The 25,616-nt window shown below is 43.3% G+C and overlaps 1 protein-coding gene across 3 annotated transcripts; it reads left to right on the forward strand.

Moving 5' to 3' along the window:
• Positions 1-1,824: 1,824 nt before the first annotated feature.
• On the forward strand, positions 1,825-25,134 carry CCNG2 (cyclin G2). 3 transcript variants are annotated; one of them, XM_057729706.1, is made up of 8 exons: positions 1,825-1,963; positions 2,957-3,094; positions 3,774-3,911; positions 5,514-5,764; positions 5,955-6,033; positions 6,142-6,240; positions 8,311-8,516; positions 24,220-25,134. In XM_057729706.1, exons 2-8 carry the CDS (start codon positions 2,957-2,959, stop codon positions 24,482-24,484), a joined length of 1,176 nt encoding a protein of 391 aa, XP_057585689.1. In that variant the 5' UTR covers positions 1,825-1,963; the 3' UTR covers positions 24,485-25,134. The 3 variants fall into 3 exon arrangements, with proteins under 3 accessions (XP_057585689.1, XP_057585693.1, XP_057585690.1); XM_057729710.1 differs by lacking the exon at positions 24,220-25,134 and adding an exon at positions 12,934-13,873; XM_057729707.1 differs by lacking the exon at positions 24,220-25,134 and adding an exon at positions 9,669-10,894.
• Positions 25,135-25,616: the final 482 nt, after the last annotated feature.

The raw sequence follows: 25,616 nt of genomic DNA on the forward strand, positions 1-25,616 counted from the left end.
AGTCTGTTCATGTAATTTTATTAATTTGCCAAAACCCCGAACAAGGCCACACCTCCCTGAAATAGGACGATTAGCTTCTTGAGCTGCCCTCCCCCCAGTTGCTCTGTGCTCCAGACGTTTATGTCTAGTCCCAGCTAATATGCAAAGGGATATATTTCTAAAATTCCTTAGCTGCTCTGGAAAAACAAAAAAGCTCTGCAAAAGCTATGTTATATGCCTTCCCATATTTTACAAGTAACCAAACAATTCACAGAAAACATAGAGAAGGGCATAAAAGAGACCTCAGTTCCTTGGGGCTCATTATTTAAAGTAGAACTCGAGAATGGGCCATTTACCGATTTGCGATTTGCGTGTTTAGCAGATGGCCAGCGAGAAACTGAAGCAAGAGAAAGTAATGTTGGAGCGGAGCTTCGTACATCCCCCCAAGATATTCCATGTGAAAGTTTCTCCGGCCTAAGGCACTCTTTGCTTTGCTTTTTGCCTCACCTCAGGAGTGGTGTCGCCTCTTAATAACAACTCTAATTATAGTGGACAATAAATGATAATTTATGGGTGACGGAGGACCAAGAAGCCTCTCTGAGTCTTCATTAAAACGACAGTACAAGTACAACCTCAGGAAGTATGCTATTATTAGATGTTTGCCTGCCATCGTCAATGTGCACAGATAACTTTTTGTTTTTAAGTCCCTTTATAGAATATTTATTTTTATTACCGAAAACTTCAAGGTACACAAAAGTAGAAAGACTAGTATAACAAACCCTCTTGTATCCATCACCCAGTTTCAACAACTCTTTTTGCCAATCTTGTTTCACACATCCTCTCCATTTTTTTTCTTTTGGTCGGAAAACTTTAAAGCAAATATCAGAGATGACAGCATTTGACTCGTAAATATTTCAGTAAGCACCTCGAAAATTTTACAATAACTTGACTGGTTATCGCAACATTGACGTGCAGAACAAAATAAGGAAGGAACGTAGAAAACCCTCCCGCGGTGGAAGAGGCTGTCACAAAGGTTATCTAGCTGTTGTAGCTCCTCGGAGGTGAGAACCAAGCGTGGTATTCCCTTGGGACCGGGGCAGGAGCAGAGGGAGGGTGCGGGTGACAGCGGTGGGAAAGGACAGATCCCGGGGCAGGTCGTGCATTCCTCCGAAGTGGTCCACCAGGCATGCGCATTCCAGACCCCAGAGTTGCTAAGGCCCCAAGGCAGATTGAACCGCAGGATACAGTGGAAACCAATCAGAGGGCTCAAAGACTAATCAGTTAGCCAATCCGGATTCGAGACTGAATCAGAGCTTCTGCATTCCGCTCGCCCCACCGATATCCAATCGGGGAGCCGACTGCTTTGGGCGGACTTTTCAAAACAGCGAAAACAAAACAAATCGGGGACCTTTAAAAGGCGCAGTGCGACCGGAAACTATCTCCTTCCGCTCCTCACGCCCATCGCTCCCTTTACTTCCCCCTTCAGATCAGTCGCGGCGTAGAGCCGTGCCCAGAGTGCATCCTCAGGGCAAAGGCGAGCCGAGGAGGCCTTTACGGGAGACAGACACTTAGGGGAGGGACTCTTTTTGAAAGTGTGTTGCGGCAGGGACGGATCCCTCCGCGGGGAGTCACGTGCCCCGCCCCCTTGGGGGCGTCTAAAACTCAAAACAAAAACAAGGGGTTTACTGGGGCCTCGGCGGTGCTGGTGGCCTCTGCGGCGGTGGAGCCCGCAGTGGGGCAGGGCTAGAGGGGCCGGCGTAGAGCCCCAGCCGGAGGGTGGGCGCGCGGGGCACGGGATGAAGCCGGGGCTGTGAGACCGAGGCGGCGGTGGCGGGGGGGAAGGGTCGGATGCCGGTCCGAGGGCACCGCTGAGGCGGCGGGTCCCTGACCCCGAAGACAGGTCCGGACCGGTCCCGTCCGACCGTGACGCCGAGCCCCTTCCGACCGTGACGCCGCGGACCGGTGGAGGCGCGGCTCCAGCACGGTGAGTGGGCCCGTCCGGGATCGCGGAGTTTCTTTGTTCGTGATCGGGACTGCGGGGACCGAAGTCAGAGTGCCCACCCCTCGGCTTGGGGAGCGATTCCGCTCCTGCTCTCAGCCCTGGGGCAGTGGGCGCCCGGGGCGGATAGATGCTGATGGGATGAGGAGGCTGAAGGAGGTTCTTTTGATGTGCCCCCTTCCTCATTGTGCGACTGGGGCCCTCTGGGTTGCTGCTTCTCGGATCGATAGCCGCCGGCCTCCGCACAGTTGCAGAATCAGGGCATCAGTGGGTGGACGGGTATTGTCTGGGCACTGGGCGGGCTGGGTTTCTAACCCCAGACCCCGATCGGGTGGGCCACGCCACCCCAGCGCTCTCTGGGAGCGAGGTCTTTGCCACTCGGGTTTTGTTCGGAGGAGGCGCTGCCGAAGCGGATGGGGACGGCTTGGGGGCTGGACTCCAGCGAGAGGGGCTTCTGGAGCAGGGCTCCGCGGGAGGGGCGGGGCTCGGGAGTCTCCTCCCTCCGGTTCTTTGTTCAGTCGCGGGACTTTCCCTCCCCCCGCATTGTGCAAAGCCTCTGCCCGCGGGACCCGCTGCTATCAGAGCCCCGGTGCGTTCCACTGGGCAGAAACCCCTCCCCCCACGACTTTAGGTGGGGCTGACCATCCGGACAGCGCCGCCCGGGGACAGTTTCCTGTTTGTGAAACGGCGGGGAGGCCGGGGCTGGCGGGTCTGACCCAGCGCTAGCCTGCGGACGTGACCACGGCCCCTCCCCCTGCCGCCCCTCCCCCTGCCACACCTCCCTGGCCCGGGGTGGTGAGGGGGGAGCATTGCGCCGGGGTTCGGCTGGACGTGACTGGTGCCCTCACCCGCTCCTCGCCAGGGTGTGCTGGGGCGCCTCTCGCTGGAGGTATTGGCCCCAGCTCTTTTGTGCTTTCCCTCCTCACCCCTGCCACCCTCAGGATACACTCTTAACTGTGTGTGGTGTCTTTGCTACAGATGAAGGATTTGGGGGCAGAGTACTTGGCCGGCCATGAAGGGGTTCAGCTCTTCACATTGCTGAACCTCTACCTAGAACAGGAACAGAGATTCCAACCTCGAGAAAAAGGGCTGAGCTTGATCGAGGCTACCCCGGAGGTAAGTCCCAGGAAAGATAACTTGTTCCAGTCGCTGATACGGCTTGGGGAGATAACTTAAAAAATTTTTTTTTCTTTTTCTTTTTGGTTGAATTTAGACTAAAGGCTGAAAAGTTTCTTAAGACCACAGTTGGACGTCCTAGAGTACTAAGATAAATCTTAATATAGGGTCGTGCTTTTGTTTCCTAGCAAGAATGAGAGTGATACTAAATCTAGGGAAGTGTGGCTTCAAATGTGGCACCCCCAGCCTGCAGCTTCTGGGTGGGAGATTCCCTGGGAATTGAACAGGTCATTTGTGGAAATACCCTTTGCTTATGCAATACTTCTGTGTAGTAGGCTCTTAAGTGTGTGTTTTTTTTTTGTTTTGTTTTTTTGTTTTTAAAGAAAACAAGCAAGGAACCTTGTAGATGTCCATTACAAGGGAATTGAATTATATTTGCTATAACTTTCTGGTAGTGTGTCAACAGTTTGCTTTGTATGGAATTGCTGAATGTCTTTTATGATATATATTTTTAATAAGCAGTGTTATATGCACATTTTGTATCTGAAAAATGGTAATGCTTTGGTTAAGTGATAGTCTTGAAGATTAAGGGGAAAAATTAACCTTATTTGAATCTGTGTGTATTGTCTATTCTAGTTCTAAGACAATCATAGGCTTTGACTCTTGGTTTTTATTGCAGAATGATAACACTTTATGTCCAAGATTGAGAAATGCCAAAGTCGAGGATTTAAGGAGTTTAACCAACTTTTTTGGATCTTGCACTGAAACTTTTGTCCTGGCTGTCAATATTTTGGACAGATTCTTGGCTCTTATGAAGGTATTTCATTGTTTTTATAAATACAACTTCATTTTTTTATACTCAGTGCCTAGCATGGTGCCTAGCATGATGCTTAGAATACAAGGATTCAGTAAATATTTGGCAAATGAATGTAATTATGTCACCATACATAAACATTTTTTAGTGTACAGAATTGTGATGTTCAGTCTAGATGAAGAGACTATGAAAGTAAGTGTATTGTTGTATCTTAAGTTAGGCTTTGCTGTACCTCTTACATACCTTCTCTTTGAAAATGTGACGAAATGAAGATTACTGTTTTTTAGGTGTTCTCTGTACACATAGCTCTGAAAATAAGGTTTTCATATTTTCATCTCCCATTATGTTTCTGTTGAGCCTAGGTGTTTTGAAACACCTGAAACATGGCAGATGGAAGTATAGCAGTATGTTAAAGGTGACCTATTTCCTTCCTTATAAGAAATCTTTTCAAAGCAGGGAGCCACAGTCTTATTAACAGTTACCAGCAACTCATATCATATCACTTATATGTGGCATCTAAAATATGACACGAATGAACCTATCTGTGAAACAGAAACAGAATCAGGGACATACAGAATAGACTGGTGGTTGCCAGAGGGGAAGGGAGTGGGAAGGTAGGATTGCAAGTTTGTGATTAGCAGATACAAACTGGTATATATACAATGGATAAACAACAAGGTCCTGTTGTATAGCACAAAGAACTATATTCAACATCCTGTGGTAAACAATAATGGAAAAGAAAATGAAAAAGAACGTGTATATACACGTATAATTGACTCACTTGGCTGTAACAGCAGTAGTTAACACAACATTGTAATTCAACGATACTTCAATAAAAAAGAAAACAGTTAACTGGGAGATTGGGATTGCTATATATACAGTAATGTGTATAAAAAAGATGACTAATAAAAAATATCAAATTGTACACTTTATATGCACTTTATTGTATGTCACTTATATCTCAATAAAACTCTTTTCAAAAGGAAAAAACAAAAAAAATGATTACCAGTAACTGTTAAATGTGGTGATACTTCTGCCAGTAGGATTGCTGTCAGCTGCTGGGTCAGTTTTCAGGGCACTGAGGAGAAAAGGGAAGCCATCTGTCCATGGCAGCATGTACATATGCTCCACCCTGCACATCTGATGCAATGTCCCTCTGGGGGAAGTTTGCATTGAAGTATGGGGTGATTCTTAAATAAGATAAAAAGATGAATGTGTTATTTTTATATCCAAAGAAGTATATTTTCTTGGTGTTGGAAGGCGTAATTTATTTCGGGGGAGATAGCACTATTATGACTTTCATAAGTTTGGAATATAATGTGTAACTGTTAAAAGCCCAGCTTTTGAACTTGCATTAAAATTTTTACTTGCACTTAAGTAATTTAAATGCTCAAATGTCTTTTTCTGTTTTTTAAAGGGAGGCTAAGACAGTTTAAAATGTAAAAACGATTAAGTATAATTGTGTTTAAGGGTAAGTACAGAGAAGCAGCTTGATTGTGTTCTGTCTTAAGAGTAGGAGCTCATTACAATATTCTTTTAAGTGTCTGCTTTGCTAAATTAAAGTGACAATTGCTGGAAGAAACCTTTTTTTTTTTTTTTTTTCAGGTGAAACCTAAACATTTGTCTTGCATTGGAGTCTGTTGTTTTTTGCTGGCTGCTAGAATAGTTGAAGAAGAATGCAATATTCCATCTACTCATGATATAATCCGGATTAGTCAATGTAAATGTACTGCTTCTGACATAAAACGGATGGAAAAAATAATTTCAGAAAAATTGCACTATGAATTGGAAGCTACTACTGCCTTAAACTTTTTGCACTTATACCATACTATAGTACTCTGTCATACTTCAGAAAGGTCAGTGGGATTAAAAATTAAAATTTTGTACTTTAGCATTGCTATAAGTAACAGTAAAAAATTAAAATGCCAGTGAAATTTATATTTTTATCCCCTCCAAACTTTCAGCTTGGACTTTTAATGACAAGTGCTTAAGGTTGTTTAAATCTTTGGAAGTTTAATAAATAAGTATTTTGTTTTTATTGTATAGGAAAGAAATACTGAACCTTGATAAACTGGAAGCTCAGCTGAAAGCTTGCTGCTGCCGACTTATCTTTTCAAAAGCAAAAGTAAGTCAATTTCTTAAGTATATATATCTCACAGTTTCTATTTTTTTTTTCCCCCGCAGGTTCTGTTTTGAATTAAAAAAATATTTTTCTTACTTTTTTTTCTTGCAGCCATCTGTATTAGCTTTGTGCCTTCTCAATTTGGAAGTAGAAACTTTGAAATCCATTGAATTACTGGAAATTCTCCTGCTTGTTAAAAAACATTCCAAGGTAAATGTCTTAAGAATTTATTCTTTAAAGCAAGTTTCTTCCTAGTGTTTTATTTCTTCTGTGGTGACTTACTCATTAAGTAACACTTTATGGGGCTCTAAGCTTTTATTCATTTATTTTTGTGTCTTAAGTGTTGATGTTCTCCAAATGCAGCTTCAACCCAGACAGTATTAAGCTGGAAAGCTGGTCACTTAGCCTAGCTTCTTTCTGTATTCAGACATCCCTCCTGTAGTCTTGCCAGTTGGTAGTACAGCAGTCTACATTGCCCCATGCACGTAGTTCTAAAATGCGTGTTAAGAAGTAGGCTTAGTAAATACACGAATGGCATCCCATTATATCTGTAGGACTGAGTCATAATCCCATTAGTAGCATTACCAAAAAAACGTCAGCTATGTTTTTCTTTTAAACTCCTTCCCTCAGGCCAGCCTGAGAAGTTTTTCAGTCATAAAAAGGTGTAAACCAAACAGAAGCACAGTCCTTTTTGTTAAACTGATAGTTTAGTTGGAGAAATATGGAACTGAACACAAGGCAGGGTGTACTGTCATTTACTGTTCTGTGTCAGTCCTGTAGGGTCTGTGTCTCTGAACATAGGGAACACTTTGGGGTTTGGTTAGCATAGAAGCAGGTAGACTGTGACAGGCATGATGACTGGGAACCTGGTTGTACCAAAAGAATCTTAGACAGTGAAAGTTTGGGCAGCAAAGACTTACAGCCAGGAGGTTGGCATACTAGGAGGGTTTGGCAATCATTTTAGGGTAGGTTTGTAGATGGAATGTCTAGGCGATAGTCACAAGCAGGAATGAGGATGCCCAACTCAGTGGTTTTTAGAAGCCAAGCATGGAAATGAGGCAAGGAGTCACGAATGACCAAGATTTGGACCTAATGGTGGAGAGAATATTGATACCAGTGAGGGAAATTTGAGAGAAGTTAATTTGTGATCAAAGAAGTACGATTTTAGGTACTTGCATATCTTCCCAGATAGGTAGATGTCTAGCAGATGCTTGGCAGTTTGGAATAAAAACTCCAGATAAATTATAGTTGGAGACTGAGATTACAAATTTCTCATGAGGAAATAGTAGTTGAAACCATAAATTCTTGGGAGTCCTTTGCTTAGGGGTTGATTAAAACTCTGGGTTTAAAAAAAATAAAAACTCTAGGTCTTCAGTGTTGGCGATTTCCCCATTAGGAGCCAAGTGAAGGAAGGTAGAGTACACACGTAACAAGCACTGTCAGATTGGAAAGAGGTTTTCAAGAAGGAGGCCCAGTATAACGAGAATTGAAGGAGCTCATTGGGCACGCAGGAGGTGATGTCAGGAGAACAAGAGAGTGTGGTAGAAGCCAGGTTGCCAGGGGATTAAGATGTGGCTGGATTAGGTGGAAATGGAGGCCAAGATGATATAGAATTATTATCTGTTTGTGGTCAAGTACATGCAGTGTGAAGCATTTTGTTTTGATAGATAACTTCCAGCTTCAGGAATTTGCTAGTTCAAATCTAAACCTTTTATATGAATGTTATTTGGAAACATCTTCGGTGAAAATTGATTCCGTGAAATAAATTGGGGCACTCCCCAGTGGTGGAGGAACTGTGCCCTTCTGGGGAAGTTCCTCTTCTCTCATACTGCCAGCTTCTCCATTCGTGTATATCTGGTTTCTTAATATAAATGCATGTTTTAGCAAATATGTTACAGAAGCCTAAGTTATGTTCAGTTCCTTTGCATTGTGACTATCAAAGAGTATACTTGCTAATGGGTTTATTACCAGACCCAGTGTTTTTAGGTCAGCGTGTTTTCTTAAAAGAGAGTATTCTCTGTACTGAATCCTACGTAAATTATTGATACCCGTGGTACTCCTCCCCTAAAGCAGTGGTTGCCAGATTTTGACTGCACGTTAGAATCACCTGGGGAGCTTTAAAAAAAACCTTGATGCCCAGATGACGCCACATATCAATTAAGTAAGAGTATCTGGGGGTGGGAGCCACACAGTATTTTTTAAGGATCACAGGGTGATTCCAAGGTGCAGCAAGTTTGGGGAACCACTGTCATAACCTCTTCATTTCAATGTTTTTTTCAGGTTAATGACTCTGAGTTTGTTTACTGGAGGGAATTAGTTTCTAAATGCCTGGCGGAATACTCTTCTCCTGAATGTTGCAAACCAGATCTGAAGAAGCTGGTTTGGATTGTTTCAAGGCGCACAGCCCAGAACCTCCACAACAGCTACTATAGTGTCCCTGAGTTGCCAACAATACCGGAGGCGGGGTGTTTTGATGAAAGTGAAAGGTAAGCAGGTTCCTTGACTAATTAGACTTCCCCAGACCAAGTGTTACTGATTTTTGTATATCAGAGCCCCTGCCTCTAATAGCATCATTTCTTTGGGTGAGAAAATTAACCAGAAGTAGTTTTATTAAAATAGGTAATAGTTTGGAAGTGTACCCCTTCTCCCCATTTTTTTCCTTTTTAAAAAACAACAAAAACCAGCATCCTATACAACATGACCTCCCCAGGACTTATAACTGGAAGTGTGTATCTTTGGGCCACTTCCACCTACCACCTACCACCCCCTCCCTTCAACCCCAGCAACCACCCATCTGTTCTCTGCATCTATGAGTTCTGTTTTTTTTGTTTTCAGATGTCACATATAAGTGAGATCATATAGTATTTGTTGTCCTCTGACTTATTTCACTCCTCCCATTGGAAAAAACTGGTTGTTTCCCATCTCCGTTACTCTTTGAAACACAGTTTAGTTAAAAAAAACAGACAGTATTCTGGGCTTGTTAACATTAATATGAATTTCCAAAATGGTCCTATGGGAAAAGGCTGCGGGTTAAATGACTGGGTAGTAAAGGGAACTCCCACCACTGATGTGGCAGAGTTCTGTAGATATTTTTAGTTTTGTCAAATGCTGTTGTCTTATTCAGAGTTTATTTTTGTTAGTAAAATGAATTATTTAATTTTATGAAATTTGACTGTTTTATGCTGTAGGGAGAAGAGACCAGAAGTTCTATTTTCATAGCTTGTTGGTTTCTTGATTTGATATTTGAGAAGTTCAGTGGTGCAATTATTGATGCAAGAAGGACATCAGAGCTATGTGATAGGAGATCTTTGTCATTAGTCTGCATTTATTGGATTTAAAATACTTAGAATTCTACTGTTGGTTGTTGACAGTGTTATTACTTGGTACAAGAATAATTGTTTGGCAAGTGGTAATTTGTTTAAACCCCTTAAACAAAGCTGTATTTTCTAAGAAGAGTACGATAGACTTCACTTTAGGAAGTCCTTCTAAGTTAAATTCTGTCTCTGTAAAGCTTAAATGTTGAATTTAAGAATCCTGAGACTAGAGTTGCTTGTTCGGCAGTTTAATTTTGCCTGTACAACGTGTAAGTGCGTTTTAAACGTTGGGATCCTCTTCACTCTGGCTCTTTTTCCTTTTAGTGAGGACTCTTGTGAAGATATGAGCTGTGGAGAAGAGAGCCTCAGCGGCTCCCCTCACGGTGATCAGGAGTGCACTTTCTTCTTCAGTTTCAAAGTGGCGCAGACACTGTGCTTTCCATCTTAGAAATCTCATTGTTGCGGGTCCGAGTTTAAAGTGTGTGTACAGGTTTCAAAGCAATAAATGGGGGAGTAGGTAGTTTTCTGGTCCAGCCCCCACCTAGGCAGGAATTGCATAGACTCTGAAATACCTACCTTCTATTTATTATTCAGATCAGATCTGGCCTATTTTCATATTTAATCCTAAGCCATCGAATGGGTTAGTGCCTCTTAAACAATTAACAATACTTTAGACATTGGCACTTTATTTTTGTCCTTGATCTTTAGCTACTTGGGGGGGGAGGGAAGGTGCTGAGACCTTCAATTTATTACTTTTCAAGAAGATTTTTAAAGATGAATAGTGTAGCTTCAACTTTTTATAAAGCCTTCAGGTGTCTTTATTGAACAGATTGGGAGTGTGCAAGTGCTTCCCTAGCAGGGGCAGTGGATAATCCTTTAATGCTTTATCCTAGATCTCTCTCCCCCCCATTCTCAGAGCAGAGAATATACTCTGAAATGTCAAAAACTTTTTTTTGTTTTCTTGTTTTTGTTTTTTTAAATGATCAATGTTCTATCTGATGCAGACTCTAGAAAATTAGGAATTATGGTATTGACATTTCTGTGAATTTCAGTATGTAATATTTATTTGAGGTTTCTGCCAAAACAGAAATAAGCAACAGACTAGGTTTGTTGGATAGTTGCATTCCTAATGCCTAAGTATCGTCAGACTATAGTATTATTTTAATGTTTTTAAAACAATCCATAATCTGCTAGTTTTGCATGTACCTGTATGAGAGCAGTGCAGCAAGTTGAACAGAACTAGGTAACTATGGAATGGATAAATGTTGATCTAGTAGAACATTTTGTCTCATTTTCTTTTATTAAAGTCTGCATGATTACATTTTATTTGCTTTGTAATTCACATTTCAAAAATAATGGTATTGTGTATGGGTGCCAAGACTGAATATGAAGTGTAAAAATAAAACCTAAGTGTTTGTAGTATTATAGTTTTAAGCGTATCTGTGTGGTGGTACAGCCATAAGAATAGGGATTTATAAACTCTGTACACATGAGATTTTGTACAGAGAATTTTTTTAAACTTTATAAACTGTATGTGAAAATGTAAATCTTTAAAAATGTACATAAAAATACTGTATTTTTTTACCATGTGTGATAGTCTAGTCATTGCATGTAAATATAACTTATTGTGTATTCTGTATTATAAATCATACAGTGATGACTTACATTTTTACTGGTAAGTCGACATCCCTTGGATGTTTTTTGAAGTGAATCTTTTTGAAGTAATAATAGATTATGACTCAAAATAAAAATATTAATGAATTGTACTCGTTTGCCAGTCACATATTAATTTTTAACTCTTTGGTGAAAAAGTGCTTGCTGTATTTCAGTGGGGAGGCTTGAAGTGAGGCTGGAGTGCCTCCAGGATAAGCCCTGTCTGTCTCTGGTTACCAGAAGTCCTCCAGGTAGTATTTCCTTACCGCAGTTTGATCCTGAGCCTTGGAGATACTGAAAGTGAATCTGTCACTGGAGAGCTGACCTCTCTCTGGGGTGGACTCATATTAAACAAAAGGGTGACATATTAACCAGAATGCCTGTTAGTTTATAGTGAAAGCCAAAGGGTATAAAGTAGGCCAGAAAACTTATGTTGGCAGGTTAGTACAGTCTCTCTCTCTGCAGAAAGCCAAATTCTCTTCAGAAGGTCTCTTGGTGAATAAGCACTAGGGGAGTTAGCTTTGATTGCTGCCAGCCTCTAGCTCTTTGAATGTTTTTTCCCAAGCTTTGGGCTTGGTTTGCAAGTGGTGGCCCTGTGTATGTGTGTGTGTGTGTGTGTGTATGGGTTCCCTATGTAGTTTGGTTTTGTAGACCTTTGTTTTCTCTAATTGGTTAGAAAATGATATATACTGAATATGGTTTTCACGTAATACCTCTTCCCTAGAGATAGGGACACATTTTCCGATCCTCCTAGCGGAGAATCTTTGCTTGAATGACCCTCCCTCTCTTACTAAGTAATTTTGGCAAATAGTAGACAATATATTCTGCTTTCAGATTTTGATCCTTTGAGATGTAAAAGTTATTTGTGGCATTCCAAGTCTTGGACCCTCTTCAGTTTCTCTAGGGTTTCATTACCTTTACTAGATGGTCTTTCTGTGTGAATCTGTGCACACGTGACTTCATCTGTTCTCCTTTCTGGTTTTCAATATATTTAGACCCTTTTCCCGAGCTCCCAACGTTTGTTCACAACTGATCATCCCACGTGGAAGTTTCTGGTTACACCAAAACCTTCCCTTCCTGTGTGTCTATTTTGGTGAGTAGGTATTCCACCTACTCAAGCTGGAAACTTAGGTGATATCCTCGTTTCCTCTTGCCTGTTGCCTCTGGCCTGGAGGTCACCATTTATCATTTATCCTGTGTATCTAGTCTGTCTCCACTTTTCTGCCACTGGCTTGGCTCAGACCTGTAGTCTATCAGCAGGGTTACTACAATATCCTAATGATCTTTCAGTCTCCACACTTACTCTTCTGATCCCCTTGCTGCCTGGATATCTTTTTAAATTACTCAAATCTTCTTAAAATACACAAATTTGATTATGTCTCTCCTGAAAAATTGTTCAGTAGGTACCTCTCAATCAGGATAAAGTCTATATCGTGACATACAAGTCTCTTCCTAATCGGAATGTAGCACCTTTCTCTGGCCTTTTTTTTTTTTCCTTGCTATTTCCTAGAGCTGTAAAATGTATATTTAAAAAAAAGGTAACTGGAAGCTATGTGGAAGATGGAGTGGAAGCAGGTAGAGATGAATAATGCAGTGGGGAGACCACTCAAGAGTCCTGCAAACATCCAAGAAGTGATGAAGGACTGAACTAAGGTGATGGCAGTGGGGATGAGCAAGACAGGTGGGACTTGAGAGGCACTGTCCTTTCTCTTTAGGCATCATAAGTAGACTCACAGACAAGTCCGGGAGCCTGGTTATGCCCTTGGGCCTTTCAACCAGGTGGCTTTCCCATAATTGTGATGAATGAAATTGAGAATCAAGCCTGCTGCCCCATTCACAGCAGAGGTGAGGAGAAGGCTGCCATTTTGGTCTCATACTTGCTCCTTGATTTGGCAAGAGATTTGGCTTTTCAGGTTTCGATTCTGTCATTTCCTAGGATGTGGTGTGCACTTTTTGCTGCCTCTGCCACTGTGGATGCTGGAGTACCGCTGTCCCTGATCTGCTGGTCCGCACCCATCTGACCTTCAGGAAGCGAGATTGGACAAATAATGTGTTTCATTCACCTGTTATGCTCGAAGTTAATACTCAGGTTAAGTGTAGAGGCATTGGTTCCAGAATACAACAATTTTAACCATTTTCTTGGTCTAGGATCTGCCTTTTTCCTTCAATTTCTTTCACTGCACACTGGGTTCTAATATGATGTTCCCCACTGCCTCCCACCTTCCCTTGCATGCGTGCCAAGTGTTGGCTTATTCAAGCAACCCACTTACCGGATTCTTATATGGCCGAACACCATGTAATTTGCCTTTGTCTCTTGACCGGAGTTTTTCTAATTATTTGTACCAGAAATGGTCAACAACCTTGCTGACTCTGTGATGAGCAAATCGGATTGTGTGGTAGTTTCCCAGTCGCTTATGAGTCCTCTCATCCCTGTGCACACATGCTCCTCTTACCTCAAGAGGTGGATTCCATTCCCCTTGAATTTCAGCTGGCCCTGTGCCTGGCTTTGCTTGCTAATGTGCAGTGGAAGAAGCGCAGTGCGTGTCCAAGCCTAGGCTTCAACAGCTTCCCTTTTATCCCTCTTGGAAACCAGCCACCATGCTGCAAAGAAGCAGGTTGGGTTCCTGAAAGTCGAGAGCCCACGCAGAGAGAGGCTGTTGGGGGTGAGAGGCCATCTTGGATGTTCCAGCCTCGGCTGAGCTCCCAGCTGAACGCAGCTTGCATGAGGGTCTTCAGCTAAGCCACATGGAGTGGAGGAACCGCCCAATCGATCCCAATTAACCCCCAGACTCTTGAAAAATAATAAATCATTATTTTAGGTCACTAGGTTTTGGGGTGGTTTGTTACACAGTAGTAGATAACCGTGACAGGTTGCTTGTTATGTATAGTCAAATGGTGGTTATCTCTGAGTGGTGAGATTACAGATGACTTTTTTTTCCTGATGATGCTTATATGTAGTGTCCATTTTTATCCTTCAAATGGATTTGAGTTACTAGTGTATTGACAGAATAAAGGATGAACTCTAAAAAGCACGTACTGATTATATCCTTTCTTTGATTAAAATCCTTATTGGTTTCCCATTGCTCCTGAGTATCAGGTTCAGACACCTTAGCACAGCTTCCAGGACCCTACTTCATTTGGCCCCTTCTCAGCTTCATCTCTCATGGCATCCACATCCACCCTCTTTCCAGCCTTGTTGCCTTTCAGCTCCCCCCACTGACCATGCTTTCACTCCCTCCCGTGACTCTACACACACCCTTTCATCTGCCTAGAACACCTTTCCTGTCATCCTCATCTGGAAGACTCCTACTTATCACCTTAGGAGTTCCTTCATTCTCTCATTCACCACCAGCTGTGTGAATGCCTCTTATGTGACAGGCACCATACAGCGGGCTTGATATACAAAGCCAACACAACGCACAATGTCCCTACCCTCATGCAACTTACATTCTAGCCCAGGATCAAATACTTTACAGCAAATATGATTTTTAAAGGTTGTGATGATGTGTTTTCTTCCAAGAAATCTTTCTGGAACTTACCCTCTTACTTCCCTCTCCATGTCAGTGCTACCTGTTTCCATAAAAGTCTATATTTTTCTTATCCTAGCAGTTAATACCTTGCTTGTCTGCTTACCTTACCTGTTTGACCTGGGAAGGCAGGGAATGTTTGTCTTTCTTGCTGTTGTTGAATCTCCAGCACTCAGCATAGTATCTGGGCCAAACTGCTCCTACTCTGGCTGTTACTAGTTAAAAAATAACTTCACTGTTCACTTACTATGTTTCAGGTACCTTATATGAATTTTTTAGTCCTTCGCATGATGCTACTAGACAAGTACTGCTTTAGTCCCATATATCATATGAAGAAACTGAGGAATAGAGAAGTACTTTGACACAGATCTGGTAAGTGGCAGGCTCGTAACTCAAACCAAGTCTGTGCCAAACCCTGTGCTCTTAACCACGTGCTAAACTGCTACCCCAACCTTGATGGTACTCCTTAAACAGTTGTTGGATGAATGAAATGATAAAAAATAAAAGTTCTTATGAAGAAAATCCTACTCATAGTACAAGTAAAGTAAACCACAGTATTCTCCTGTTGTTCAGTTTTTAAGTGCTCTCACCCATATAAAGGAAAAGTGGCTAAGATTTACAATGAAAATGTCTTTAATCACCCAGGAGCCACACAGGATAATGCAAAATTTAAGGCAGTGTAGTGGCAGAGAAAATGAGGCCTCATCAAAAGCTGGAAACTCCTTTGCACTCAGGTTTGTGGGCCCCTCCCAACCCTCGTACATCAAGTTCCTTCTACACTTAGGTTATACTTTATACTTTATTATTAACTTGGGTTCCAAGGCCCACAGTCATTCAGTGTTAGATGGGGTGTGACAGTGTAACAATAGAGGACTGTCTTGTTAAAGGTTTGCTTCCGCTTTGCCTGTTTTACCTTTATCCAACATAGCAATCATCTCCCACTTACTCATTTACTGTTCTGGGATTTTTTTCCAATAATTATTGCATGTGTCTGTGGTTTATCCTCTTGCCTAAACTCTGAGCTTCTCGTGAACCTTTATGCCCTTCAAGGTGCCTAGTGTGATGCTGGGTAAGAACAAGTGCCAACACGTTTCTACGTGTATCACACCCAGCAGTGTCTTTTCCATTCCTGATTGCAGCAATTCATAGTTCATAAAGGTGAGCCTCCACGCATGCAAGGATGAAGTCACCCTCTCTGAAGTTAGGATTTCAAATCATTATTAGGGTGTGTGGGGGGCCGTGACACACTGCTACAATTACGTGCACCTCAATCAAGAGTCAGCTGGGGGGACGCGAGGGGGGAGGAGTCAAGGAAGGGAGGGAATACAGGGATATGTGTATAAAAACAGATGATTGAAACTGGTGTACCCCCCCCCAAAAAAAAAAAAAGAGTCAGCTGTAGTGAACAGCAACCCAGGCTCCCACTGGACTATCAGAGTTTGATCCTGGTTTGACCACTTACTATCTGACCTGTTAACTAAAGTATTTGTGCCTCAGTTTCTTCATCTGTATGAAGGGGTCGATAATGGATGGATCTGTGATAGACACAGAAATGTGCTGCCTAGATGCCCCAGCTGTTGGGAGTGCTTTCGGCACACAGCCTTCTGCTGACGGCCCCCTTGGAAACGTGACCCAGAGAGCAGCCTCCCCCAGGGTCATGACCTGCCAAGGAGGGCCCTCATCTAATGACAGATTGTGGTGGGAGGACATATAAAGGCTTGGTCACTTTGGTTCAACACAGGACAACTCAGAGGGATCACTTTGGTCCCAGAGCTCCCAGTGGGGTTGGCTGAGGCTGCTGTTGGGTCTGTGTTGTGGGTTAATTCCCTCCACCCAACCTTCTCTCTTCCTCCTCCCCATGACCGCCCGCCCCCTGCCCCGCCCCTGCCATGGATGCTGATCACAGCAGTGTTTCCCAGTGAACATCCTGCACCTTAAATTTGGTCTCAGTGTCTGCTTCCTGGACACCACCACTTGCAACACTGCCTCGTGGGGTTACCGTGTGGATTGAATGATATGATGATATGTGATAAAAAATTTGAACAGTGCCTAATATGCACTTATGTAAATATTGGCTATAATTATTACCCTACTTTTGTCGCTACCCTCTCACATCCCTGCTAAGACTCAATTATTTACTCAACTATTATTGAGCTAATATGATGTACTGAGTTTTGTCCTAGGCAATGAGGATGCAAAATAGAATCAAAGCACAGGTCATACCACTGAGAAGCTCATCCTCTAAAGGGAGAGGGAGACATACCAGTTACCATGCAATGTGTGAAACACAGTAATTGAAATATGTACAAGGCATGGTACTAGCATCCTGGTGTTGCCTCTGCATGGGTTCTTTAATCTTCTGGATGGAACTAAAAGACCATTTGGTGTGATGGCCCTCATGGTCCATCGTTTTTCCAGTGCCACTCACATCCCTGTTTCCCTCTAGCTCATTATATCAGTCCCACTTTTAGAAAGTCTTTCCTTTAGCTAAAGATTTTGAATATGGTTAAAATGCAAATATCTCCAATAGGGTTTTCACCTTAATGGGATTCAGAAACTATGGTTTGAGTCAGGGTTTGAGCACCTATTTACTTGCTGTGAGTGTGGTATTGGACACGCCACGTGTGATTATTTTGGGACCCCGGGAAGTAGATTCTGAGATGAATTCAGAAATGCAGTGGTGGCATTGGGGGATGTGAAAGAAACGGGGAGGAAGGAAGAAGGGTTGGGCAGGGAGAACCTGGAAGTGTGATCAAATCTGACAAGACTTAGCCAACCTGGGCCTTGGGAACACAAGTTGCTCATTAAAGGAGCCCCGTGTTGGGTGGAAATGGCCAGGTCTAGCAGCCTCAGTGCTCAGTCACTGACTGAGGCGTGTTCAAGAAGAGTGTGGCTCCAGCTCAAATGCTGACGGGCTTCCTGCAGGGGCTGTAGCTGGAGGCCAGCCTTGCAGAGGAATGGCAGTTTCTTTCTGGAAGGGAGTGCATATCCAAGGGGCCATAACTTCTCTGAGAACTACTTTTTTCATACAGAAAGAGGAGACACCTAGAACTGCAAAAACTCTTGGCAGGAGCACTCCATTGGCCAAGCTTTAACTGGCTTCTCACAGTCGAAGGCCACATTCCTGGGACAACCCTGCTGCCTTTAGAGTTTCTCTCTGGAAAAGCTCAGGGCTGTCTCTAAAGAATGTACTGTTTTGTTCTAGCCAACACCTGACCTCCCTTTCCTAAGGCCTTTACTATAAAGGGTTGACAGCTGTGAATCCTTTTTCTGTTCCTTTGAGATGTGTATCTCCTACAACTCAGGAGGATCTTCCTAAAGGATCTGAAAGCCATTCCTTTGACATGTAATCATCAGGAAGGATTGGGCCTCTGTCTTCCAGTCTCTGTGGGAAGGTAGAATCCTAACTTCCATAGCTTCCAGATAGCAGACCCAGCTGCCCTAATCACATTACACTCACCAACACATCATCATTTTCCATTGAGCCTCCACTTGCTTCCCCTCCCTTCATCCTCCTTCTTCCTTTAAAACCTCCTGTCGCCTCTGTTCCAAATGGTGGGCCCTCAGCTCTTTCTCCTCCTGGAGTCTGTTTTCACAGCTTTTGCTAAGGCCCAGCTTTGCTTATCATTGACAATGCTAAGTCCTACCTCCCAGCGCTTTGAGAACTGCACAAGTTAATGGAGAAAAAAAAAGGTATTCTGTAAACTGCAAAGCTCTTTACAATTGTGAGTTGTTGTCAGTATGAAAGCATTGCATATATTTTCCTGAGAGGTTTTGAAAAACACATCAAAATATTTTTTCTGTTTGTACATCTCTCTCTAAAAATGTAAACAGCATAGAGAAAGTGGATAGTGCCTTCAATGCTGCCCCTCAGAGATCCTGCCGTCAGCACAATGATATTTTTCACTTCATTCTTTTTATATGAGTATAAACATAAACTTTATTTTTTTTTTTGCATAGGTGGGATCCTACACTATATACTCTCCTACAACCCACTTTTCTCAGTATATTGAGGCATATGTCAGCATCAATGAATACAGATCTACTTTCTTTCTTACTTTTAATGGCTGCAGAGGGTTTCATTTTATGCTCATGTGACAATTTGCTCCCCTTCTAATGGATATTTACATTGTTTCCAATTGTTCAGTATTTTTAATTGGAGCAGCAATAAATATTCTTGAACATACATTTCTGCTTACCCATGCAGTAATTTCTTTAGGGTACTTTCTAGAAGTGAAATTCCTGGGTCTATTCTAAGGGAACACATATTTAAAATTTGTACATTGGTGACCTGCTCCCCTGAAAAGTTATGTGGGTTTACACTCCCATCAATAACACACTTCAGTGACAGTTTCTTTACTTCTGTGCCGGAGGATTTTGATGTGGGGTGGGGGTGGCTACAGCTTAGAAAAGTGAACAGGATCATTAAATTCCTAAAGGACTCAGAGAAAGGTGTCACTTAAAGGGATGGGGGGCATACACAGCCAAATCTGGGATCAGAAAGTAGCCTGTTGCCTGCCTTCTGCTGGGTGCCAGGTCTCAGCTTGTCCGCCCTTGGTCATCACGCATGCTCAGCCACCAGAATACTGAACGTCTTTTCATAGGATGTGGCAGGCAAGCAACTTCAGCTGCTCCCCCTGGGCCTGGGCAGGCAAAATCCTCCCTGCGCAGTGATGGAGAAAGCCCTGCCTGCAGCTATACCTCCCTGGCACCAGTTCTTGCCCCGTCTTGTACATTAAAGAGGAGCAAGGTTGACGTGTCCCATGAAGGAAAGGCAATCAAAGGCTAGACAAGCTGCCAAGTCTCAGAAGTGGTGCTGTGCTTGAACTTGGGGCTTGGCTCCAGGAGCACACATTTATCTTGGTTGCTCCAGGGAAGGCTTTCATGCTATTTTCAGGTGGAGCATCTGGGTGGGGAAGGAGGTGAGGAATGATAGGCAGTCCCATTTTACCTGCCTTTGTGCCTGTGTTGTACCAGTTGCCAGGGTTCTTCCCTTTCTCTTTTTTTTCTTCTTATTAATTTTTCTTAAACTGAAAAGATTTGAGTGCGTAATTTTATGGGAAAAAAAGCCCCTAAAATACACTCTAAAGGTCATCCATTATGTGTCCATTCTCATGCCACAAATGTCTTCAAGATATACATTATCTGCCAGCTGTTGTCACAGGGGTTGGTGTTTTCCACATAGCTTCAGAGAGCTAGTCGCTTTTCCCTTCGCATCTTAAACTAAGCAGCTTTAGGGCACAATGGTGCAGCTGCCTAACAGCTGTCGCCTGGACTTAGGGCTGGAGCCCCGTTTGAGGCTCAATGACAATTCTTTTATGCAGTTTCCAGGACTCTGAATTCCGGGAAGAGAGAGGGCTGCTCAAGCAACAAACAAAATGGGCCTGTGAGAAGTGCTTCTCCTTTGTCTGGGTTGCAGAGAGGACTGTGTGTTTGCTTATTCAGGGCCAAGCCCCGCAGGTTCTCAGGACCACTTTCCTTTCCTTTCTCGATGCTATTAGAAGAACATGAAAACAGATGGCACAGAGGGAAGCAGCCTTAATTATCCATTTCCACCGATCCTCAGTACCCATAACTCCTGGCCTGCTGAAATCGACAAGGTTGCCCACTCTTGAAGGGCAACTAACCAACAATAGTCAAATCCACGCAATTATTCTCAGTAGGATGTTTGTTATTTTATCAACCCACAGAAGCTAGAGAGGGTCCTGGACTGCTCAAGTGGGAAGCCGGCTGGACTTTAGGGCAGAGCTCATGGTGACAGCACTTTCATGGGGTCATTAGAGTTCAAGATCGGGATGGCAGCTCTGCAGGCCTAGAGCGAGAGTCGAACACATGGAGTAAAACGGCCGTTAGAGAAAGGAAATGGGGGCACCAACTAGTCAATTTGTGTTAGAGGATTTCCCTCGGGTCTAGGATGTTAACGCCTGCCATCAAAACATGCCCTTCCTGCTAGCAGAGCACCTAGGAAACCAGATGCAATCAGAAGGTCCATGCTTGGAGAGCATGATTTGAGACCAAACGGTGGGTTTGATTCCGAACATCTTCCCATCCAGGGCCGATGGACTATCATCACTGGCCGCCCTGAAGCAGCCCTCTGCCGTTAATCTGATGGGCTTGGTTGTCTTTGTTGTGTGTTTGTTTCTCACTTTCTTCAGTCATTCATTCCCATGGCTACTACAGAGAGCTAATATCATCTATTACATTTTGATCTGATTATATTACAGAAGACTATAATTCCCCTGAAGAGACTTTATATCTTTTCTTGAAGTCTTGAGGGCCCCTATGCAATCATTTCAAAACCTATATTGCCATCCCAGAAGTGCTTTTGTACTAAATTTCGAGAATTCGGTAGTATTAGTTTTCCAGTTGACTTTATAGTATATTCACAGAATTGTACTTTGGAAGCTAGTTGAGAATTTCCATATATACATCCAGCTTTTTTTTTAAGGACTAAATGTGGAAGATACAGAGATAGAAACATATTGGCTTTCTTCCTTTACTGATAGCAAAAGCAGAAAAAACAAAGGGTTCAGGAAGAGGGAAAAACACAGGACTAAGAAATAAAATCTTGTGGCGAGAGAAGCAAGAGGGAAGGAAAGGAAGCTACAGATGATGATGGATGAAAGAAAGGAGATTAAAATATGGAAGGGGAGGAAGGAGGCAGGTTCAGTGTGGGCCAGCTGTTGGAAAGAGCCTAGACTGGGAGTGAGGAATCATGGGTTTTAGCCCCAGATTGTTGACAGCTGTCTGGCCTAAGCTAGTTACTCTGCTGTTCTGGAGCTGACTCTCCTCCTTATAAAGTGAGGGGATGGGGCTTGGTGACTTCCGGAGGCCCAGCGTAGCTTCGTCATTCTCAAATTAAGAAGAAAATGCTTAAAGCAACTCAAGACTTTTGTCCTCTAGGAAAGAGTTTCTTAAATCCTAGGTGAGAGGACTGTCATTACTTTTGGTCGCCATCTTTTTGAAAGATTACCTCCAGTCTGTGATCTGGTCAAGTCTGTTTTAAGCTCTGGATTACACCCAGTCCAGTTTATCTTGATCTCTGTTCATTTTCACTTCGAGGGATAGAACTGATAAATGACCATAAACAACTTGTTGCCGTAATAACGGCTACTCTGTGCACCGAGGCCAAATAGAAATATGGAGACAGAGATTTTGGAGGAAGAGAGAGATGGCTTTATTTTTCTGCCAGGCAGAAGGGAAGACACAGCAGGCTAGCGCCTCAAGAACTTCCCCTCTCCTCAGGAGTTGGGGAAGATTTTATATATGGGGCTCTCAGTCCAGGTAAATGATAAGAGTCCAGGAGGTGAGGATCTTGCGTTCTTTTCTTCTGCAAAATTATGGCCGAAGCTGGCATCAGGCAGCACAGCAACTGGGTCTGGTGTCCCTGAAGTTATTGGCCCGTGACCTTCTTTCTGAAATGAAGAGCGCTACAAGGGAGTGCAGGGGGAGAAGAAATGCCAGGTGCAAGTTGTAGTTCGTACGGAGCCAGAGAGTAATCAGCTTTGTGAGGGACAAGTCCAGCTACAACTGTTTGTTAGTAGGAACAGCTAAAGAATAACCAAGACTGTTTAACTCTTTCAGGCCAGGTTATCTTTCTCCTCTAGCTTGTTTGAAGTTCTCTTTTCTTCCTTGCTCTCAAGAGGAAAAAGAACAATCACTTCTATTTGCATTGCAACAAACTCTGGTGGGAAATGGAATGAAAAGCATTCATAAATGGGGCCGGCACGTTCAGCACAGACACCACCTGAAACCGAGGCTGGGATAAAGACCTTAACACAGACATCCTTGGGGATGTGCTGCAGGTGGGCCTGGTGCAGAAGTAGGTACCATTTGGGCAGCTCCATAATTTTTCAAGCTCTGGTGAGAGAGAAGCCGTCTCAGGCAGGCAGCTCTGAGTAGAGGGGATGTGAGGGTGGTGCTAGACACTGGTGAGCCGCATAGACCCGCAGGAAATAAACCACATCCATATTTCACATTCAGTGTGTGGAGAGGACTGGCCAGTCTGAAAAGCTCTGAAGCTGTGTCTCATAGAGGCTGGAACGCTTGAAATATTTATGTTGTAGAAAAGCTCTGATGAGCGAGTCACTCTTCCCTTGGCTTAAACGTCACATCTTTTGATTTTTCTCCCTAGCTTTGTTTAACTTAGAAACAGCTTCCATGAGCTTCTTGGGAGAGTTCCTGTGCCTTCTTTATTGTTGTAAGGCCAGCACCTACAAGAGTGCCTGTCACATAGTAGCTGCTTAAGAAATGAAAGTTGAGGGAATTCCCTGGTGGTCCAGTGGTTAGGACTTGGCGCTCTCACTGCTGGGGCCCTGGGTTTAATCCCCGGTTGGGGAACTAAGAGTCCATGTGTGGTGAGGCAAAAAAAAAAAAAAAAAAAAAGAATGAACAAATAAACAGATGAAGCTACTTCCTCAGAGGAACTGGTGCTCTGGAACTAATGCTATTTGAAAGGCCTACAGCAGGACTACATATGAATTAAAAGGGAGTGGCAGCAACACTCCTTCCTGACAACTGAAATTGTGAAGTCCACACGTAATGGAAGAGAGCAGATATTGGGAGAATTCCCCTTAAAGCAGAACAAAAGAAGCAAACATATGATCAAAAAAGAAAATAGAATGTCTTCTGGGCCCCAAGGTGGAGAAAACAGGGCTTGGCTACAGCATTCCATGTTGAAATCACCATGGCTAAGAAAGCATAAGCCAACAGAACAGGGATGCTCTGAGTGGAAACAGAAAAGCAGGAGTCAGAGAAGCAGGGACCAACTTTGCCATTATTCACCAGCGTAGGCTGGGGGCATGGATGTCCTTTCTGAAATAAGAGAGAGCACTCACAATAGGAGTGTCTTCACAGTGAAAATGGATTAGTCAGAGTAGACTTGTTCTGCTCCTGTATTCTCTTAGCACAAATATTATTTGATTTCCATGGAGATTTCCTTATAGGGAACAAACATGCTGATGTTGCCCTTTGCTGTCAGTTCAGCTCCTCTAGGAAGCAGGTGCTGAGATGGAGTTAGGGGTATATGCGGTTTATTGGGCGGTAATGACCATGAAAGGTGAGGTGGGGTGTGGGGGAAGCAGGATTGGACAGGGAGAGCTTCAGACTGTGATGCGCATTTGAACAAGTCTATACCAACTCAACAGGGAGTTCTGGAGCAAAGATCAGAGGAATCCTGTATTGGGCAGACCTGGCCAGACCCTAGCAGTCCTAGCTTGTATAGTATTGGCTGGGGGCTACCCAGGAAAAATATGGCCTTGGAGCAAATATGTGACAGACAGATCCAGAAGGCTAAAAGCTGCCAGCCAACTGCCTTCCTTGAAGCTGGATAGCAAATTTTCTCGAAGGGTAATGGCACACTGTCACGGCTGCCACACTCTCCAAAGCCATTTCCAAATCTCTTATTCCAGGCCAACTCTCACTGCAGAGCAATGGCTAGAACATGGACGGACTAAGTGAAGTAAGTCAGACAGAGAAACAAATATCATATGATATCACTTCTAAAATCTAATACAAAACAGAAACAGACTCACAGACGTAGAGAATGGAACTTATGGTTACGGAGGCGGGCGGCAGGGGGTGGGGGGAGGTGTGGGGGAGGGTTAGTGTTACAGGGAAGAACCAAATATGACTACATGTTGGATCTGTTTCTTTTACTTTAATCTTTGCTTCCCCTTGCTTTTGTTCACAAAAAGGATACTGTCTATACATGATGACCTGCCTCAGGGAACCCTGCCCCTCTGCCTGAATGATAAACCAAAGCCCCTTTGTTCAGGGAAGCATCCAGACCCTGTCCACCTGTGGATGGCTGCAAGGAAGAAGAAATTAACACATCCCCTCTCGGAGGCTGGCCATTCCAGCGGATATTTGCAAATCGTATGGCCTTTTTACTTTACTTCCTCTTCTCCTCCCCCTCTCTGCGCTATAAAAGAAACTGGCATCCAAACCCTGGTAAGATGATTATTTTGAGCCTGTAGTCTGCCATCTTCTTGGTCTGCCAGCTTTCCCAACACCTTGTCTCCAATTTATCGGCGTGTACTGCAGGTGAGTAGAATGAGCTTGGACTTGGTAACAATAGACAGGGAGGTTGGGATTGACATGTACACACTGCTATATTGAAAACAGATAACCAACAAGGACCAACTGTACAGCACAGGGAACTCTCCTCAATACTCTGTAATAACCTAAATTGGAAACAAATTTGAAAAAGAATAGATACATGTATATTTATAACTTAATCACTTTGCTGTACACCTGAAACACACATTTTTAATCAACTACACTCCATTATGTAATAAAAATTAAAAAACAAAAAAGAAGAAAAGAACAGTGGCTAGAGGGTTAGTTAGATGCTTGCTTTTCTAGCCTCCTTGACAACTGGGATAACATGCAACCCTGTTCTGGCCAATGAAGCTTCTGCAAAGCTAACTGGGCAAAAAGACGAAGTCTTACGAGAAAAAAGCATCCCTCCCTTCTCCCGCAACCAGCTATTTGTTTTCTGATTTTTCGCATGCAGTACTGATATCTGGGGTGGCAGCAATCTTGCAGCCACAAGACTATAAACAAACATGCTAAAGTGTATAGTTCTTTGATGACATTGATGAGACTGCTCTCTTGTCTTGTTGAATAAAAATTAATAATGTTCTCATGGTCTAATCCATTTTTTTTCCTCTGTTACGTGCAGCTGATGGATACACTCTTTGCCTGGTTCCCATAACTTACAGCATGAATATATAAGTTCCCATTTAAATGAGCAAATTGGCATTCTGCTTTATATATCAGTTTCTTATCGCCTTGCTTAGAGTGAGCCAGACCTTATGAAATTAATATTCACTGAGTGCACTGAGAAAATGGTTTTGAGGTCTGAAAGGCTAAAGACTACTCCTGGGAAGGAGTGACAGTGTGTGTTCACTCAGTGTCCTTCCTCAGCTTGCGCTTTCCAACCTTAGCAAGTGGTTTTGCATTTATTCAAGCCCCAGGGTAAACTAACATTCTGTATCCCAGTCAGCTACAATTTTTAAAGCATTAAAAGCCTGAAACCTGTAACCTATTTGGTTGGCTTTTCTGCAGTGAAGACATGAAGCAGAGCCTG

The sequence above is a fragment of the Hippopotamus amphibius genome, chromosome 3 (assembly GCF_030028045.1).
Source record: "Hippopotamus amphibius kiboko isolate mHipAmp2 chromosome 3, mHipAmp2.hap2, whole genome shotgun sequence".
Taxonomy (NCBI): Eukaryota; Metazoa; Chordata; class Mammalia; order Artiodactyla; family Hippopotamidae; genus Hippopotamus; species Hippopotamus amphibius.

Bases quoted from the DNA above. Each gene is read 5' to 3' on its own strand.
- CCNG2 (XM_057729706.1), top strand. From the start codon at position 2,957: ATGAAGGATTTGGGGGCAGAGTACTTGGCCGGCCATGAAGGGGTTCAG. The intron at 3,912-5,513 runs GTATTTCATTGT...TTTTTTTTTCAG, and splicing joins GATTCTTGGCTCTTATGAAG to GTGAAACCTAAACATTTGTC. The intron at 6,241-8,310 runs GTAAATGTCTTA...TGTTTTTTTCAG, and splicing joins TTGTTAAAAAACATTCCAAG to GTTAATGACTCTGAGTTTGT.